This window comes from Ambystoma mexicanum, chromosome 13 (genome assembly GCF_040938575.1).
Source record: "Ambystoma mexicanum isolate Mex_15411 chromosome 13, UKY_AmexF1_1, whole genome shotgun sequence".
Classification (NCBI taxonomy): Eukaryota; Metazoa; Chordata; class Amphibia; order Caudata; family Ambystomatidae; genus Ambystoma; species Ambystoma mexicanum.
Window position 1 is genome coordinate 391,835,360 of NC_090938.1, and position 20,115 is coordinate 391,855,474.

Genomic DNA, 20,115 nt, shown 5'->3' on the forward strand with positions numbered 1-20,115 from the left:
ACATCGTTTATGTTTTGTTTGATCGTTTTGAAATGGTCAAAAATATATATTTGAGGTGTTCTGGTATCTGCGCTATTAATTGTTTATGCATATTAATGGCAATCCAGTGATGGAAAAGTGGGAGAAACGCAGAAGAAAGTAGGAGCGCAGTTGAGGAAAGAGGGGCAGGAAGAGGGAAAGGAATGGGGAGAGATGGAAAGGGGATTGAGGTGGCGCGTGGAGGAAGGCGGGGTACTGGACGGCGATAGATGGGAAAGAGGAGCCAGGGGCTCGAGCAAAGAAGTCGGGAATCGTGGAAGGTACCCGGCGTCTGTGAAAAGAATGATGGGAGCTCCAAAAAAGACAGATTCTGATATCCCACTTTGAAGCATTGCAGGCACGGGCAGCGCCCTCTGGCGGCGCTGTGCGGGTCTGCACCCCCTCTTCTCTATGGATGATGTCTTAAATTCTCGTTCTCACGCTCCTCGTCCTTCTTTCCACTCCCGTCGTCTCCTGTGCCATCTCCTGCCAACCTTCACCCCCCCTCCCCCTTTCACCCCCCTGCCCGGCATTAGGCGGGAAGCTCCGGCATTGAACTCACTAATAGGAATGCCGATACTGTGAGTGAAGTTAAGTGCCGCAGGGACCTGATCAATAAGTATCGACCCGACGCCGGCTGAGCGGTGTTAAAGAACTTTAACACTTTAATTAGAATCATTGAACAGACCGCTCAATATCCGGGGGAGATGGGGATTCCACCTCGGACTTCCCTCTCCGCCACCTGCACCTCTTTCCCCTCAGCTCCTGCATCCAGCGCCCCCCCCCCCCCCTCTCCATTATCCTTCAGTCCCTGCGAGGCTCATCCAACATTGGCCCTGCACGCGCCCTCTCGCACCCGCCGGCCGCCGCATCCCTCCTCACCCCTCCTCCCAGTGCCTTCATCCACCCTCCTGAGCGAGCAGCATTCCTACTGGCTGGCGCTCCTCGGTCCCTCGTCCTGGAGGCATCCTCTTGCAGACCACCTCTTCACCTACCTCTTGCATCATTCTTCCTGCGTCCCGTCATCTGCACCCACCCTCCTTCACATCTGCTTCCCACATTCACCCCAGGTTCCCTCTTCCTGCTCCACTGCACGGGCCCCAGGGACTGCGTCAGGGCCTTTTCTCCCTTTTTCATTTGATATGGGCCCCGAGCCTGAAGTGTGGGGGGGGACGAGCAGCTGCCCCGTTGCTTGTTGGCAATCGCATGACACAGCAACATAAACCTTTAATTTAGGACATTAAAAATGTGGTTTTTCAGCGCGCGCGTTGGAGGCTGGCTTTGTAAGCCGGTCGCCACTCTGGGCGTTTCTGTATCTGGCTGGGTTCTTCTCACCTCTACAGTAGCAATGTGTACTGGCGCCTTCAGGCCACAACTCTTTTGGTTGTTTCGGTACCCAGCACCTGCAGCGTTCTTCAACTGCCCACCCGCCCCCCCGCAAATTCCCTCCACCCCCTTGACAATCTGCACCCATCAGCATTCTTTTTACTTCTTTGTTATTTTAGCACCCCCTAGGGGCCTCGCACTGTTTCTCCTAGCTGTGGGAGTGGGTGGGGGGTGGGGCTGTAGAACCGAGCCCCTGCGGGCATTTCTTGTCGTACACCCACCCATTGTCCCCTCCTGTGCCTGCCTGTACTGCAGCAAGTGATGATGAGAAGTAACATACCCTCTCCCCTCATTACAGGGAAGCCTGTGCCCACGCCACCAGAGGCCCCCGCCGCCCAGAAGGAGGAGCAGAGCCTAAGCACGGAAGCTGGTGAGTAGGCATTGTTTGACATATTCTGCCATCTCGTCTTGGTGTGGCATTAACACGCAGGGAGAGCCAATCATGCAGCAAGTAACGAGTGTAACCGCCGTTTACTCGCACGATTTGCATTGCTTTTGCACCTGTGTCTGTGTTGCAAGACTTTTTAATGAGTTGATTTTTGTGTATTATGATGATGTAAATTTGCTTGCATATATTTCTTAAGATGGTTTTATGTTTTGTAACCGAAATAAAATATGGATTGATAGAAAAATACATGCCTTGGAATGTACTGCAAAAAACGTGAAGCAAAAATGTAAACAACTCTAGTTACCCTAGCAGAGAAGAACCTAGCACACGCGCAGAATGCTGCAAAGGCCCCTGCGCATCCGGGGACAGTATATACACCACGAGGAGCACACGCGCAGAATGCTGCAAAGGCCCCTGCGCATCCGGGGACAGTATATACACCACGAGGAGCACACGCGCAGAATGCTGCAAAGGCCCCTGCGCATCCGGGGACAGTATATACACCAGGAGGAGCACACGCGCAGAATGCTGCAAAGGCCCCTGCGCATCCGGGGACAGTATATACACCAGGAGGAGCACACGCGCAGAATGCTGCAAAGGCCCCTGCGCATCCGGGGACAGTATATACACCAGGAGGAGCACACGCGCAGAATGCTGCAAAGGCCCCTGCGCATCCGGGGACAGTATATACACCACGAGGAGCACACGCGCAGAATGCTGCAAAGGCCCCTGCGCATCCGGGGACAGTATATACACCACGAGGAGCACACGCGCAGAATGCTGCAAAGGCCCCTGCGCATCCGGGGACAGTATATACACCACGAGGAGCACACCACGCGCAGAATGCTGCAAAGGCCCCTGCGCATCCAGGGACAGTATATACACCACGAGGAGCACACCACGCGCAGAATGCTGCAAAGGCCCCTGCGCATCCAGGGACAGTATACACGCGCAGAATGCTGGCAAAACAGATGGAAGCCTTCCACGAGTAGGAACTCGCAAGTGCTATCTAGACCGTGCCTGTCAGGAGTGCTCATGCAAAGCGGTACAGTCTTGAGGGAGTGTTTTACACCTTCCATTAACCTTACCCCCCAATTTGCAATCCTTTGCCTGGTAGAGAGGGGGGGGGGGGTGGGATGAAAAGCAACTTGTGTTTCCGTCATCCCCTTCCTCTCTGTCATACAAATGTTCCAGCATTTGCATTGGTATGGATTATCATGCCAGTGCAAATGCTGGAGATCCTTACCACGTGCGCATGATATGTAGTGTTCACAACGGTAATTAAACCCTGCCAGGCAAGCTTTAATTTAATTGTGAATGCTGCTTGCCATGCGCCTGGCAGCAGCATTGGCAATCCAAAAGTAAACGCTGCTTAGCATTCCAGGCAGCGTTTGATCACTTTGCACTGCGGGGTGCAAACGTAAAGGGCAAAATCCGGCTGACCAGCTTGTATGCCATCTTTTGCCCTTTCCATTTGCACCCGCAGTGCAAATGAGCAACATTTGGCAGCGAGGATCTGCTTACGTTGAAGTGTAAATTTAACGGGCCTCCACGTTTCAGGAGCATGAGCTCCTTCAAGCCATAAGCCTGAAAGTGTTTTCGTGCAGGGAAGCAGTGCAGGTGAGTGACAAGATGACAATAATAAAAGTACCATAATCACGAGACCAGACAGTCCGGTAAGGTGGAAAAACTTTGGCCACAAGCTTTATTGCATAATGAGCTATGTGTAAAGAAAACCAAACAAAAGAAAACATAATGGTAAAACAAAACCATTTTGGGGAACATGGGATCATGTGAGCGGGGACCCTACTCCACCGTAGGGCCAACGCGAGGCGTGTCCCTGCCGCCCGTCATACCAAAGCGTGCGACTTTCTGGAGACCCGGCGTGTGAGCCGCGTCTGGTTTTTCTGCACCGCTTGTTTGCTTCTTTTTATGTGGCATATTTCCTTTTTATTTTTCCCATTGCCTCTTGCAAGGCGTTAGCTCCTCCCTGGGTTATTCCTTTTCCTTTCAGGGTTTAGTTACCAGTTGACTTGCATCATTAGCCACCGGCTTTCTTCTTTTGAGCAGTTTGTTCCCTTTTTTTATTTTTCTTCTTTGGAAGGAGTTCGCCTTGTTAGGTATTTTATGCATTTTCCCCATATTTGGGCTTTATTAGACTTCCTTTTACAACATAATTCACTTTTTGTTTAGCCTCTTGTGAGGCGGTAGTAGCTTTCCGTGCTCCTCTATTTGCATCCTTCAATTTCCCCACAATCTGTTTATTTAGCCTCTTGCGAGGTGTTCTTTTGGTCTTTCAGTGATTTTATGCTTGTTAGTGATGCTTGCTCTACCTCTGTACCCTTATCCCAGAGGTAGCTGTCACCTTGTGTTTATTATTGGAGCGAGCTACCTAAGCCTAGCACTGCTTAATGGGAGGAATTCTTTTTTAAATTTCGTTTTCCTTCAAAGTGCAGGTCCGTGGGGCGCACTACTCCAGTGCTGGGGAGAGGATTACTGGAGGGGCTACTTTGCCCTCCTCAGATATAGGCCAAATAGCCCCCTTTGTTGCATCAAAGGCCCTTTGTCCTTGCATCTATCCGGTTGGGAGGGGTGCCTTTGATGTGGCTGTCAGGGGCAGGGACTACCTGTTTGACAGGCGATTGTCACTCGTCCCTGCCACCTTCTAGCCTGCTGGGGCGCCCAGAAGTCTGGGTCCCTATTGTCTGGGAGGCCCTGTGGCCTCCCCTGCGCACCCAAGTGCGAATGGACAAGCACCTGTTTGTTAGGTGCGCTTCCCCCTGCAATCCCACCTCCCACCTTATGCCTCTGGGCCTTCCACCTCCGGGGCCCATGTGAAAAGGCCGAAAAGAGAGTTCCTATCTTCGTTTTCTTGGGGCCCAGAGGTTACAGGGTTGCTCATTGCCAGAAGCTATGTTTACGTTTCACTGCAAACGGAATGGTTCCACCGCTGTCCAATTACACCTTGGAGCAAAAGGAGCTCCTCTAGGCATCCCTTTTAGGCTATGAGGAGTTATGTCTCAACTAGGCTCACATGAGCATTATATGTCTATTATAGGATCACCTTCAGCAGGATGCTGGCATCACACTTCCCCAATAACCGTACAGAGATGCACCCACACTCGCCACAAAGGAACTTCATCTACGAGACATGATCTTCAGGCCTCTACAAACAGCTGTGTGCAAACAGAGCTTTAACTGGACACGATTAGGGCCTAAACCCGTGCCTGGTGGGGATGGTTTACAAATACAACGGGGGGGGCTGTGGATGGGCACCGTCTTGGTTAAGCACCACCAAACAGTGTCATCAATGTACACCCTGAAGATTTCCCTCTGGATTTTTATTTTGATCTCTGAAAAACTTGGCCCATCCAAGGTGATGCCCCAAAGGTAGGAACAGTGCTGTGTTTTCTTCAGAAAACCCCAAAGTCGACGAAGGGGCCGGCTGAACTAGGAGGAGTTGCGCTGCTCGGGGTACATGGCACCCTAGAGGAGGCGGCTTTTCTATTAGCAGTGCCCAGGTGTTGTGATCCAATGGAGGCTAACTACAAGTATCCTCACTAGAAGACTGTTCACCCTTGATATTATGTGCCAACTGAACAGTAGACCGTGGAAAGTAAACCTTTCCCCCAAGAGCACGGCTTGCAGGACAATAAACACCTGACAGGCCAGGGGCTTGGGTAAAAAGTCAGGAGCAGCCACAGAGCTAAGGGAAGAAAAAACAGATCACAGGTTCACGCTACGTATGGTACAACAGCAAGCAACCCCGCCGCACCGCCCTCTTACTCCCAAACTTACCTGCAGTGAAAAAGGATCAAGCGAGGAACCTACTGGAGTGCTGGGAACATGTGTTGGAGTTCAGTGAAGCAGTCTGAGTCTTCCAAGAAGAAAAGACCCGAACGGAACAAGGGTGCAACTAATGTCCAAAGAACTGTGCAATCCACACAAAAAAGGTCCCAAGCAAATCCTCCTAGTGCTGCAAAGCGTCCCAAAAGTGCAATCCACCTAAATGTGTCCAAAAGAAATCCACCTGTACAGCATAGCGTCCCAAAGAGAACCTTCAAAGTGGTGACAAGTGACCAGCGGCAGAGCGTCCAGAAAGTCACTCAAGGATAGAATGTAATGGGAATCAATCAGGGTAAAGATGTTTCAGGGGAAATGGAGAGGTACTTTGGCTCCCAGGAAGAGCCAAAAAAACAATACGCCCAGCCGTATACAAAATAGGAACCTACTAAGTCTATCAGCCAGCAGTGTCAGGATTCTGGAATGGATAATAGACAATCCAAGTTGCGCTGAGCAGAAGCGAGAGCGAGGGGTTCAGTAAACCAAGAAAGCAGTCAGGAAAGGAGCCAGGCGTCAGAAGCAGGTAAGGGTAATCCGTGAGCGTAATTGTGAAGGCGGTCTGGGTCCAAAACAACAGAATGACAAAGACGGAATACAAGGCGCGACTCAACGTGGTCCAAGAAAACAGTTAAGGAGCACCAGGGTCACGTACTTTTCTCATACTTATAGGTTCACTATGCCGTATACCAGGAATACGAGAAACACGTTGCGTGTGAATCACGTGACCTTTCTTGCGCCGAGAATGCCGGGACATGTAGTTTTTTAAACAGCGGCGATGTAACAGCCGCCACAGCAGTTTCCATGGCTTTGTGTAAACAAGTTGATTTACGGGCAAAGCGACACAGGGCATGACACCAGGATTGGTTGTGGAGCACTTCTTTGTTTTACCAGTTATGGCCAGCCTGAGTGGGAGCGGGCAAGATGTGAGACCAAAGTAAGTCCTAGCTGCAATGGAAGGGAATAGTTTCTTACCTGTAACTCCATTTCTCCAGCATTGGTATCTTTCATGGATTCACATGCTTTGAATATTCCCCGTCGTCAGGCTGGGAATCCCCAGCCTGACGACGGGGAATATTCAAAGCATGTGAATCCATGAAAGATCCAATGCTGGAGAAGGGAATAGTTTCTTACCTGTAACTCCATTTCTCCAGCATTGGTATCTTTCATGGATTCACATGCTTTGAATATTCCCCGTCGTCAGGCTGGGGATTCCCAGCCTGACGACGGGGAATATTCAAAGCATGTGAATCCATGAAAGATCCAATGCTGGAGAACTCTAGTATCACTTTTATTTTACAGTCCTTACCCAGCTGAATGACCCTGTACCCAATGTTATGCCCTTCGAGTTTGACTTACATCTCAGTCCTCTCATGGACAGACCACCACCTCATCCAATTTGCTACTCCCACCTTCCCCAATCGCAAGATACTCTCATATGCCCCACCCGCCAAAGTCAGAAGCTCGAAAAAGTTAACCAAAACCAACCTCGCTCCGCTTCTCGATATCCCTGAACTTAAACCTCCATTCAACAAAGACCCCATCTCTATGCACAGGTGCTCACCCAAGCTATTGAGTCCATCGCTCCCATATAAGATAAAAAAGAGAAAAAATCAATGCACTCTAATTCTTGGTTTATGGAAGAACTATTTACTCTACACACCAACAAGCGCTGAGCACTAGCCAAATGGCAATCCTCGCCCAACCAGTCCTCCCTAAATGAATTCAAGGAGATCTCATCCACATATAAAAAATCCATATTCCTTGCCAAATCAGAATCATTGAACCATAGCATCACCAAAGCTAATTCGAAATCCAAGGAAATCTTAACTATCTTCAAAGATCTCACCACCCCCATCACTGCCCCAGATGAAATAATCAAAGACGAAGCATGGTGTTCCAGCCTTCAGGATGCCCTCATCAACAAAGTCAAAATGCTCCAAGAAAAAAAAATAACTCAGCGCAAAGCCCTTCCCAATCAGGACACTCCACATCTGCCCCCTCCACTTAAACCTCTCTCTCAAATACCCCTCTTTGTCTTCAGAGACGTCACATAAACGGAAGTTTCCGACCTTCTGAAACATATCCAACCTTCAACTTGGTAATGGTGAGATTTTTCTCCCTACTATCATCAAAGAATGCGCAGACTCACTCACCCCCATCATCACTGCATTTATTGATGCATCCTTCTCCTCTGGTATCGTACCACAAAGCCTAAAAGAAGCCTGGGTTTGCCCATTCATTAAAAAAAAAAAACACCCTAGACCCCACTTGCCCCAACAATTACCGCCCCATCACTACTGTTCCCTTCCTCATCAAAATTCTGGACAAAGCCGCCCACATCCAAATCCAACAATATCTGGAATCCAATGCCATCCTCGGCAGAAGATGATCAGGCTTCCAAAAAGGTTATGGCACAGAAACCGCCCTCTTAGATCTTAAGAACCAAATCACCAAAATAATGGATAATGGTAAACCTGCTTTCCTGCTCCTCCTCGATCTCTCTGCTGCGTTTGATCTTGTTGACCACAAAATCCTCACCTCCCACCTGTCCAACACAGCCCACTTCTCTGACAAAGCCTCCTCCTGGATAACTTCCTTCCTAGAAGGAAGGGCTTTGAACATCTACTCTGAACAGGCCCACGCCGCCCCTACAACTATCAACTGTGGAGTCCCCCAAGGATCATGTATTGCACCTACAGTCTACAACTTGTTCACCAAACCCCTCTTTGACTTGTTGGATGCACTTGGCATAGCTTACACGAACTATGCCGAAGACACCTAAGTCCCCCTCCCTCTCACTGGAGAATACGACCATGACGCAGAAGCTCTCCACCAGATATATACTCTCTCTAAACTCAACACTAAATGCACTTATTTCTCCCATCGACCACACTAATATACCAGTGTCTACATAGGTAAAGACCCTTGGAGTCTACTTCGACTCCACATGTCACAATCCATGCCCCTGCCCCCTCAGGAATAACAGCCCCCTGGCAGCAGTGGGGCTAAAGCCCTTCACACTGGCCCCAAGGGCCCTAAAACTCCATCAGAGGGGAGGCCACCAGGGGGCGCGGGCAAGATGGCCACCTGAATCTCAAGCTCCCCGCATGGCCCCCGGAAACCCACAGAAAAACATGCCTTAAGTGCTTTTTAACCCCATCTATCAGCGATCGTTGAGAAGGGGAACCGCTGTGGACTACCCAGAAGCTGGTCAAGACTTCGGAGATGCCCCCGTTCCCGAGATAACGACCTGTGAACGGCGACCCCCCTACACCTGAGGGAAGGCTCCAAGTGGGAGCCGCACATCGCCTAGCTGCGTAGCGGTGGGAGGAGTCGAATTCCCCACCCGCTCTGACTCGTGCACCGAGGTCCTCTCGTCGGCTCGGACAGGCCCTGCGGAGATCCCCTTCAGCGGCTTGGGCCACACAGCTGACGGCCCCCGCCTCTCCGGACATCTCAGAGGAGCCCCCACGCCGGATGCGGTGGGTCATCCGACCCCACCAGAGAGGAGTAACGGCCCGTCCGCCCAACACACAGGGCCCAGCGCCGGGCGGGCCTTCCGAGAAGTTCCAACAGCTGCCGGCGACCGGCCCATCCATCATTGGGATTACAGGGGCACCACCGCCACACCTACCGCTCTCACCACCAGTGATTCGTCTGTGCCCGGGCCGACGCGGCGGCGCACCGCGGAACCATCTCAACGGCCCACGCTTTCACACCTGATCACCGCCCCAACAGCCTACCTCCCCACAGCCTCCATGGAGGCGCCCACCCGACCACCGGAGAAGGCTCAGGCCGTCGCGGGAGCGCGCCTGGGCCACCCCGCCACCTGGCAGGCACCTCAGGAGAACCCTGTAGCTTGGTGCGATCGATACCCCATGAACTGGAGGGAGACCCTTGCGCAATACCAATACACGCCTGGGCCCCTCGAAATGGAGACCGGCCCTGCAGCCTCGCAACCCCCGGACATGAATGCCATACAGAGCAACATCCAAACGATACTAGAAGAGATTAGGGGTATGAGGACAGATATGGGGGCCGAGTTGGCGGACCTCACGGCCAAGGTTTCAACGCTGGAGGATCGGGTAGAAGGGGTCGAGTGCAACCAGGCATCGACGGACATCCTTGAGGCACAAATGGAAACCAGATTTCAGGAACTGCGCCGCCGCGAGGAGGACCTCCGGCTCAAGGTTGACGACATGGAGAACCGGGAGAGGAGAAACAACTTGAGAATTTTTGGCCTGGAGGAGACGGAGGGAGAGACCCCGGTTGGACTTGAAAGCAAAATCCAAGACATCATCAGGATTGTCCTGGGGTTGGACTTGGGGGAGACTCTCCTGCTTGATAGAGTCCATCGGGCCGGCGGGGGGGTAGAGGTCCAGACTCAGTTCTTGCAAGATTTCACTACTATAAGGACAAGGCTAGGGTGTTGGAGAGGGCTAGAACCCTACGGGATATTCAACATGGTAACTCCAGGGTGACGATTTACCAGGATCTCTCGGCCCTCACTCTCCAGATGCGAAAGAAATGCGGCACTATCACCAGGTGGCTACAAGAAAAGGGGACACGCTATCGCTGGGGCCACCCATTCCACCTAGCATTCGAATGGCAGGGCCAGAGGCACCAACTAGTCACTGAGGCCGAAATCCGTAGGGCCACCGAAGATCTCACAGGCGACATCGCGGGACCATCAGAAAATCGGGACGAAACCAACGGAGACCGCCCTCGTGCTCCTCGAGGCCCAGACCTCTCCCAGGGGAAGCTAAAGGTCCAAGGCTCACGTAAATTCCGAAAAACCAAACATCCACCCACAGACCGAGGAGATCCTATATGAGCATACGAGCAGCAACCAAGGCTCGCCTTTCTGCACAGAAGGCCTGATCCACACCCCACGGGAGCACGCGACGATTCACGGAGCCCGCCGTTCATAGTGTTTTCGCCCCACGACCTGTGGGGAGTTCTTTGTTTAATCGACTTCGGTCAGGGTTGCAGAGGCTGTTGTATGGTTTCATAGGAAGTTGCACGGCGACTCCACACAGACAACGGCCGGCGCCCCTCCAGTCCTCTTGCTCTGACACGCCCCGCCAGGGGCAAAGGAGACACAACCAGGTACCAGGGCCGGAGGGGGCCTGGCTCGGGAGTCACTACAGCCAGTTCCCCACCGCGGATCAGAAAGGGCCGGTACTTAACGAAGAGAGACATGTTGGAAAGCGCTACACCTAAGAAAATGTTTTCCCGGAGCCAGGGAAGCGACCCTGGTGGTTTGTTGCCAGTCACATCCCCACCCGGGGACCCGGCGGCGAATGCCCCACAAAACGGGTAAGGGGGGGAGGGGGGAAGGGGGTTGCCCCCCGTGGGGCTCGAGGGGAACAGGAAAACCAGCTCAAACTATGGACACTTTTTCTGCAACGGGCTCCGAGTAGCAGACACTTAGAGGCGATTTCAGTGCGCGTAACGAAAAATGACAATGATTGAAGCAAAGATAGGCACGTTGAACGTCAAGGGCCTTAACTCCCAGAATAAGAGATCGCTCACGAGCAACATGTTCCGTAAACAACACCTAACGGTTCTTTTCCTACAGGAGACACATTACAGGCAAGGCAGGGAATCGAAGATCAAGGGGAAAGACATTGAGTGCAATTACTGGGCCTCACACAGAAGTTCTAAGAAGGAAGGGGTGGGTATCCTCCTGAGCAGGGCGTTCCATCTCACAGACATAGAAACCAAGAGGGGTTTTGGTGGTCGTTTTTTGGGCATTAAGGGAACCTGTGAGGGAGAGCGCGTTATCCTGGCCACTCTATACACGCCCAACTCAAAACAAATACACTTCCTCACCCAGGTCTTTCATGTCATGGTTGAGTGGGCAGAGGGAGCCATGATACTGGGGGGGGACTTCAACCTTATAATGGACCCAAAGCTTGACTGGTGGTCTGCGAGAGGGGGGACACCCAGGGGCATCTCCAGGGACAATCTGGTCCTGCAGGCCCTCCTGATGGAGCACTACTGGGTGGACATCTGGCGAACAGCAAATCCCAACCAGGGTGGGTACACCTTTTTTTCGCCCCCTCATTACACCTACACCAGAATCGACCTTTTGTTAATCTCGGAAGAAAGGAACGGGGAGGCACAACAGCCGAAGGTGGAAGCCATAACTTGGTCGGACCACGAACTCCTCATAGCGAATTGGTCACTGCCCATCTCCCCAAGATCTTCCAGATGGCGTTGCAATGATACACTCCTCAGGGACCCATTATTTCGTGATTTCATGAGGCAGGAAATGCTGGCCTATTTTGAGACAAACGACACCAGCGAGACGGATATGTCCATGGTGTGGGATGCCGCAAAAGCCACTTTCAGGGGCCTTCTCATAGCGGAGGGTTCGAGACGTAAACGGGAGAGGGGCCTAATCGAGGGTAAACTCCGCGCTGAGTTGGGCGCTCTGCGAGCCAGACTGGGCCTCCCGGGGGTAGATCGAGGGGCTCTCCTGGAGGAGATGCAGGGTAAAAGACAGGAACTCCATACGGTCCTCATAGGGGAAGTCATCAAGAAAATGAGATACACTAAGCAGAGGTACTACGAACGGCGGGATAAGGTGGGGACCCTACTAGCGCAGAGGGCTCGGGGCTGCAGGGTTGAGAGGGGAGTCACTCATCTCAGGGATGGAGTGGGCGGGATTCACGCGGGCCGTGAGGAAATAGTTGAGTGTTTCGCTGACTATTACAGCCAACTCTATTCCAAAAAGGCAGGCGAATGACTGGAGGACATCCGCGCCTACCTGGCAGAACACCCTCTGCCTAGGTTGCCCGATGTGGAGCTAGAGGTCCTGGAGAGAGAGATATCGGAGGAGGAGGTGGAGGGCGCCATCAAAAGGATGAAGGTGGGAAAGGCACCGGGGAAGACGCCTATACAGCCGACTTTTACAAACAAACCCAACCCGTCCTGCTGAAGCCCCTGGCCAAACTGTTTAACCAGATCAGGAACCGGGAGTCCATCCCGCCGACATTTTTGCAGGGCCTCATCACTGGTACAGCCAAACCGGCAAGGACCAGACGGAATGTGGGTCTTATAGACCCATCTCACTCCTCAATCTGGACGCTAAGATCTTTGCCAGAATTCTGGCCACCAGACTTGAGGGCTGCCTCCCGCGCCTGGTACACCCCGACCAAGCGGGATTTGTCGTGAACAGGCAGGGTTCTGATAATATGCGGAAGACGCTCCACGTGCTTGCCTCGAGAGGGGTCCGCGACGAAGGCGCGCTTCTACTGGCCCTTGACACGGAGAAGGCCTTTGACAGGGTCAGCTGGGCCTTTATGAGGGAGGTATTCACGACCCTGGGTGTGGGCCCGAGGTGACTGGGTTGGATCTCCGCGCTCTACTCCTCCCCCTCCGCTAGAGTGGTGGCAAATGGGACTGAGTCGAGGACATTCCCCCTCGAGCGTGGTACACAGCAGGGATGTCCTTTGTCCCCCCTAATTTACACGCTCGTGATGGAGCCATGGGCAATTTCGATCTGCAACGATGCGGCCATCAGGGGAGTACAGGTCAGAGCGATGCAGTGCAAGGTCTGCCTTTTTGTTGACGATGCACTGCTCTATATCACAAACCCATCCCAAACAGTCCCCCGAATGCTGCAGGGCCTCTCGCGCTATGGGGACCTATCGGGGTACAACGTTAATCTGGAGAAATCGGTTGCGTTCGTAGGGGGTAACTTATCAGACTCAGAGATGACCTTTGTTAACGGACTCCCCTTCAGGCTGAGAGGCAACGGATTCCGGTACCTTGGAGTCCAGGTCACCCGTGACCCCGAGGGCCTATACCCGGCCAATTTTCCCCCCTCTGGTCAGCAATCCGGAAAGACATAGAGCGATGGTCAGGGTGGGGGCTCTCCTGGATGGCACGTCTCAATCTCATAAAAATGGTAATCCTTCCCAAGTTTTTATTTCTTTTCCAAATGCTCCCGGTGCTGATCCCCAAAACGTTTTTCAAGGAAACGAAGCGAATCCTCCTCAACTTTCTCTGGTCAGGGAAGAAACACAGAATCTCCTACGAGGTGCTGACCAGACCAAAGGAGGATGGAGGGGTGGGATACCCTGACGTTGAAACATACCATAGGGCCTCCCAACTGAGGGTCCTGGTCGACCACTTTGCCCTGGGGACGAAAAAACAATGGGTAGCCATGGGGGCCTCTCACACCCGTCACCATAGAGGAATGGCTCTGGGTCCCGAGGAAGAAGATCCCCAGAAGTGTCTTGTACCACCCAGTCCTAAAAGTGTAGTGGTCCCTATGGAAAGAGGGTGGGGGTTACTACCGCTGGCTTACAACCTGGCCCTCCCCTTTAAGCTGCATTTGGGCCCCCCCCCTTCCTGGCCAAGATAACGGAACCATCGGCGTACCAGACGTGGTTCGAGGCAGGCCTTAGCAGGACTGGTCACCTCTGGGTGGGGGGCTCCTTCCTACCCATGAAAGATCTGGAGGAGGCCCTGGGATCTGGAGGAGGCCCTGGGATATACACCCGGTCCCCCTTTCGCTATCTCCAGTTTAAGGGAGTCCTGACCGAACCATCCTGGGGGGACACCCTCAGGAGAGACCTTACAGACTTTGAAAAACTCCTCCTTTCGGCGAGGGGCTCCAAGGGAATAATATCCCGCCTCTACAAGCTCTTCCTCTTTTCTGCCCCGCGAGACCCCCCACCTGCACGCACACAATGGGGAAAGGAGGTGAGGAGATCGACGACGAGAGGTGGAGGGAGATGTGTAGGCGGGCCAACCGCTCCACGGCCTCACTCCAGTATCGCCACCAGGCCCTCAAGGTATTGCATCGCTGGCACTACCCCCCACAGAGGATTGCTAGAATGAGGCCGGGGTACGACCCACATTGCTGGAAGTGTAGGACCGAAAGGGGGGATTATATTCACATGTGGTGGGGGTGCCCAGTGGTCCAAAAGTACTGGGAGGAGGTTTGGACATGGATTAAGGGGATAGACGGGGTGGAGTGGCCTTCCTGCCCCTGGCTTCTCCTTTTCGGAATTGACATTGGGGACGATCATGAAAATACCCATGACCACATTCTCCAGGTTATGTTGGTGGCGGCCAGGTGCTGCCTGGCACAAAAATGGAAGAACCCCAGAATGCCTGGGGAAAAAGCATGGGTAACCAAGGTACGGGCCATTTACGACATGGAATTCCTCACGGATTTACTTGACGAATCTAGATCCAACATCGAGGAAATATGGCTCCCCTTCTTCGAAAAATACGGCCGCACAGTGTAATCTTAGGCTCTGGACCCGGAGAACCCCCCTCTGGGGGCCTCAGACCAGCGTTCACTGGTCCAACTCCGAGTCCTTCAAAGCTTGGCCCATGACTTCGACGTGCCAAGTGCACAACATTTAGACTTTGCTATGCTCTTTTCGGAACCCGTCAAATACGCAATTATTGAGAACTTGAACTGGTGGGGGGTGGGGGGTGGGAAGGGGTGGGGGGTGAGGGGTAAAACTGGTTTCCTGTTTATTCATGTTTAAATATGCTCTGCATTGTTGTACCACCGGTGCGAAACCTAATAAAAATTTGATTTAAAAAAAGAATACTCCATCAGAAACATACATGGTGTCATTCCTGGGTCCTTTGGCGCCAGGCTCATTATCAGGAAGGAAGCAATACCCGTTTTGGTCCTTAATCCAACATGGAGGCCTATTACACAGCTCAGTTCTTTAGAACCAAGCCATGCGGTCTAGTGTTTTGGGTGGGGCTGGGCCTGGAACTACTTGGCCTGGAACTACTTTACCTGGGCTATTTAAACCACACCCAAACAGCAGAACACGCTTCGAGTTATTCTGCACTCCTGCAGCGTAATGCGCACCGTGTCCAGCTCCTGCTCATCTGCTTCTCCGGCAGCCCGATCCTGAAGCCCTAGATCCAGATTCAATTAATAACCTGAAAGAACAAGAACAGCATTAGCAAGCAAGAACACTTACCTGTGAAGTAACCGGCCTTGAATCCATCCTGCGCCTTGCTTACCTCGCCCATCTCCGGAGTTCGCCGCAGCCTGCAAAGGTAAAGAAACAAGACAGCATTAATAACAACTCTTATCTGGGCAAGCAGCGAGTCCTGGCAGCACCGTGCGCTTCTCTTACCTCGCCCATTCCGGGTTTCAACGCAACCTGCAAGGGAGAAGGAACAAGGTCAACATTAACAAAGCACTTACCTGTGCAAGCAGCGTTTCGATCGCTCATCACTCCGGAACATCACCACAACCTGTACAAAGAAGAGAAGAGAACACAGGTTAGCAATTAACACCAATAAACAGTGCAGCGCTCCGCGCATCAATAACTCACTGTGGTCTTCGCCATCGGCGCGGCAACTCCAAGATCGCAACCATCCCTGTGAAAACAAAAAGAGACATTGTTAGGGAACAGCGTAGTGGAGCAAGACGCCCGGAAGACAGAGAAAATGGAGGGAAAGAAAGAAACGGAATAAAGACGGAAAAGACATTATAACTCACCTGGAAGACAGCAAGCAGAGTCGGAGTCACAGCCGGTCTGGACCCGACATAAGGGCACACGGACCAGTGAAGCAACTAGGTCCACGGAACGCCCGCACCAACCACGCGCCCCTGCACAGAGACGCAGGACGGAGAGTTCAACACACAAAAACCCAAGGTGAGCAATAACCCCAAGGGAGGGGATTTGGACCAGAGGGAGGTGGGAGTCCACCCATCACAGAAACAGTATCTTAACGCTCCATTCTCCTGTTATAGGCGCTAGCCAACATCTGGCACATAACCAATCAGAGAGGGGTCTGAGATAGCGCTTAGACCTCCATCCAGTATCGTGTGGCGCCCCTGTGGATACCAGGGGAGCGTAACACCACACTCTCAATGACAAGACAGGTCAGCACCATCTCCTCACACCACCAAACTTATAACTGCCATAAGGGAATAGTTTCTTACCTGTAACTCCATTTCTCCAGCATTGGTATCTTTCATGGATTCACATGCTTAGAACATTCCCCGTCGTCAGGCTGGGAATCCCCGGTACATTATATAGACCCTTTCCCATAGGAAAGCTTTTTCGACGCTTATGCGTCCTATCCACCTCGTTTTGTATCATGCGTACCCGCGTCGTCAGGGCGTCATGATATAAATACAGGCCCCGCCCCCGCGCTCCCTCAGATTTCGGCCCCCAAAGTAGTGGGGGAACCGGTTTGCATGTTCAGGGGAGGCAGGTGGGCGCATGTGAATCCATGAAAGATACCAATGCTGGAGAAATGGAGTTACAGGTAAGAAACTATTCCCTTCTCCAGCATTGGATCTTTCATGGATTCACATGCTTAGAACAGATTACACAGCAGTACCACCCCCAAAGAGGAGGCGTGCATGCAAACCCATATACTTTGGTCGCATAGCCCGTTCCCTATGATCATATATACATCAGTAATAGTTAACACAGGAAAACGAACCACATACAGTCACAAATTCCATAGGATGCAACCCCTCAGCCGGGGCTTACCTTACTGGAATAGGTGTCGAAGCACCGCCTGCCCCACCCGGGTATCTTCGGCATGTTGCTGCGACAGGCAGTAATGGCGGGTAAAGGTGTGTGTAGCTGCCCAGGTAGCCGCCATGCAGATGTCCCCCAGAGGGACTCCGGCCCACAGTGCCGTCGACGATGCCGCTGCTCTAGTTGAGTGAGCTCTTGGCCGTCGCAGAAGAGGTTTCCCTGCCCTAGAATGGCAGTACGAAATGGTAGATGACACCCATCTTGACAGTCCTTGTTTCGAAATGGCTTTTCCTTTAGCACCCAAACCATAGGCCACGAACAGCTGCCTTGTTTCTCTGAACGGTTGCTTTCGATGGAGATAAAACTTAAGGGCCCTTTTTACATCCAATGTGTGTAGCATGCGCTCCGCTCCCGAGCATGGCTCCGGAAAAAACGTAGGCAACACAATAGAGGAGTGTTTATGGAACACCGACGGAGCTTTAGGTATAAACTGCGGGTTAGTGGCTAGGACTACCTTGTTCTTGAAAAATCGTAAGTATGGCGGGTCTACCATTAGAGCCTGAACTTCTGAAATACGTCGTGCTGAAGTGATGGCCACTAGGAAGGCCAATTTCCACGACAGAAACTTTAGAGACGATGATGACATTGGCTCAAAAGGAGGCTTCATAAGAGATGTTAAGACCAGATTGAGGCTCCACTCCGGAGGAAATTTCTTCTCTGGCGGGAAACTCCGAAAGAGGCCTTTAAGGAAGTGTTTAATCAGGCGGTCGCTGAACAAAGGTGCCGAGTGCCGTCGACGAGTAAACCTGGAAATGGCTGCTAGGTGTACTTTTATTGAAGATACCGACAGGCCCTTCTGGGCTAAGAGCAGCAAGTATGGCAGGAGCTGTTCTGGCTTAATCGATTGCGGGGCCAAGCCTGGTTGATCCTCACACCATTGACAGAAACGTTTCCATTTGTACTCGTATGAGGCGTTTGTGGAAGGTGCTCTTGCCGCTTGTAGGATACGCCGACAGTCCTCCGGAATCGTTAACCGACCAAATTCGGCGAAGTCAGGAGCCAGGCCGTCAACTGGAGGCTGTCCGGGTCGTGATGCCAAACCACACCGTCCTGTCGAGACAGAAGGTCGGGGGTCTTCTTGAATCTCATCGGTTCCGCCGCCGCTAAATGTAGCAGGTCTGAAAACCACACCTGTCTGGGCCAGTATGGGGCCACCAGAATTACACGACATGGGTACCTGAGGATCCATTGCAATGTCCTCCGGACCAGGGGAAAAGGAGGGAATGCGTACATAAAATTGTTCGTCCATGGGAAGGAGAACGCGTCCCCCAGAGAGCCCTTCTGAGGCCATCTGCTTGCGTACTGATGGCATTTTTTGTTGTTCTTCGTTGCAAACAGGTCTATGGGCGGGTGTCCCCATTTCTTGAATACTTGTTGTAGTAGCTGGTCGTTCAGTACCCACTCGTGAACTTCGTTCATTTCTCTGCTGAGGGCATCTGCTTCCACGTTTCTCACGCCTGGCAGGTGGAACGCTAAGATTTTCATGTTGTGTTGAATGGCCCAATGCCAGATTTTCTGTGCCTCCGTCGATAGGGATCTGGAGCGTGTCCCTCCTTGTTTTCTCAAGTAGAACATCGTAGTGGTGTTGTCCGTCATGACACGCACCACCGAGTCCCTCAGTTGCGGAAGAAAAGATTTTAGAGCCCATCGCACTGCTCTCAATTCTAGCAGGTTGATATGCAGGGAGGACTCCTGCAAGGACCACCGGCCCTGTACCTGTAACATATCCAGATGAGCTCCCCATCCGCTCAGCGATGCATCCGTCACCACCGTCTTTTGAAACTCTGGTTCCAGAAGAGGCATCCCTTTCGTTAGATGAGTAGACACTCTCCACCAGCTGAGTGCTTGAACTAGTTGGTCGTCGACGACCAGTTTGTCGGACCAGCGACCTCGGCTCTGCGCCCAACGGTCCGCTAGAAATTCCTGGCAAGGCCTCATAAACAGACGGCAGTTGTTTATTAGCGGAATGCAGGACGACATGGTCCCTAGCAGGGACATGTACTTGCGCACTGAGACCTTGGTACCGCCTCTCCATTCCGAAGCCTTGTTTTGAAGTTTCTGAATTCTTTCGCTGGATGGTCTCACCAGGCTTGTATGTGTATGAAACTCCGCTCCTAGGAAGACCAAGGTCCTCGAAGGCTCTACAGAGGACTTGTTGAAGTTGATTGCGAAGCCCAGTTCCTGTAAGAGGGACATAGTGGCTCGTAGACTGTCTCGTGTTTGTTCCTTGGATGAACCTCTGACCAGCCAGTCGTCCAGATATGGATAGACATGATGACCGTCCTTCCTTAAATGGGCCGCTATAGGGGCCAAGCACTTGGTGAACGTCCTGGGGGAGGACTTGAGCCCGAAAGGGAGGACCTTGAACTGAAAATGCTTTTTCCCCACGACGAATCTTAAATATCTCCTGTGTCGTGGGCGTATTGGGATGTGAAAATAAGCATCTTGAAGGTCTAGTGATGATAGATAATCCATGGGTTGCACCGACCTGATAACCTCTTGGAGCTTTAGCATTTTGAATTTTAGGCTCTTTAGCCACTTGTTGAGTACCCTCAGGTCGAGAATGGGCCTCCATTTGCCGTTTGGCTTTTTTACAACAAAGAACCTGGAATAAACTCCTTGTCCTTCCTGCGCTACAGGAACTCTCTCTACCGCCCCTTTTTGCAACATAAGCGCCGCCTCTTGTCGTAGGACTCGGAGGTGGGGCTGTGTCGAGAATAAAGGCGGAAGACGCGGAGGCTTGTCTTTGAATTGCAGCGCATGACCCATGCGAATCGTGTCTAGGACCCATCGATCTGTGTTGATGCATTTCCATCGGTCGAAGCGATGAGAGACTCGACCCCCCAGGACGTTCCGAAGGCCGTCATTGGTTGTTGGATTGCTTGGTCTTCGTCGACGACTGACCCGAGCCTCGCCGTCTGGAGG

General features: G+C 52.3%; 2 protein-coding genes across 2 annotated transcripts in view; one reads left to right on the top strand and one right to left on the bottom strand.

Annotated features, from left to right (window-relative positions):
- The window catches only part of THTPA (thiamine triphosphatase), a 1,084,607-nt gene that overhangs the window by 496,745 nt on the left and 567,747 nt on the right, over window positions 1-20,115 (bottom strand). The gene's annotated exons all lie outside the window — the stretch shown is intronic.
- The window catches only part of ZFHX2 (zinc finger homeobox 2), a 394,460-nt gene that overhangs the window by 165,958 nt on the left and 208,387 nt on the right, over window positions 1-20,115 (top strand). Inside the window, exon 5 of the mRNA XM_069633958.1 lies at window positions 1,703-1,774. Within this exon, the coding sequence (XP_069490059.1) occupies window positions 1,703-1,774 (72 nt within the window). The remainder of the gene's footprint in view (window positions 1-1,702; window positions 1,775-20,115) is intronic.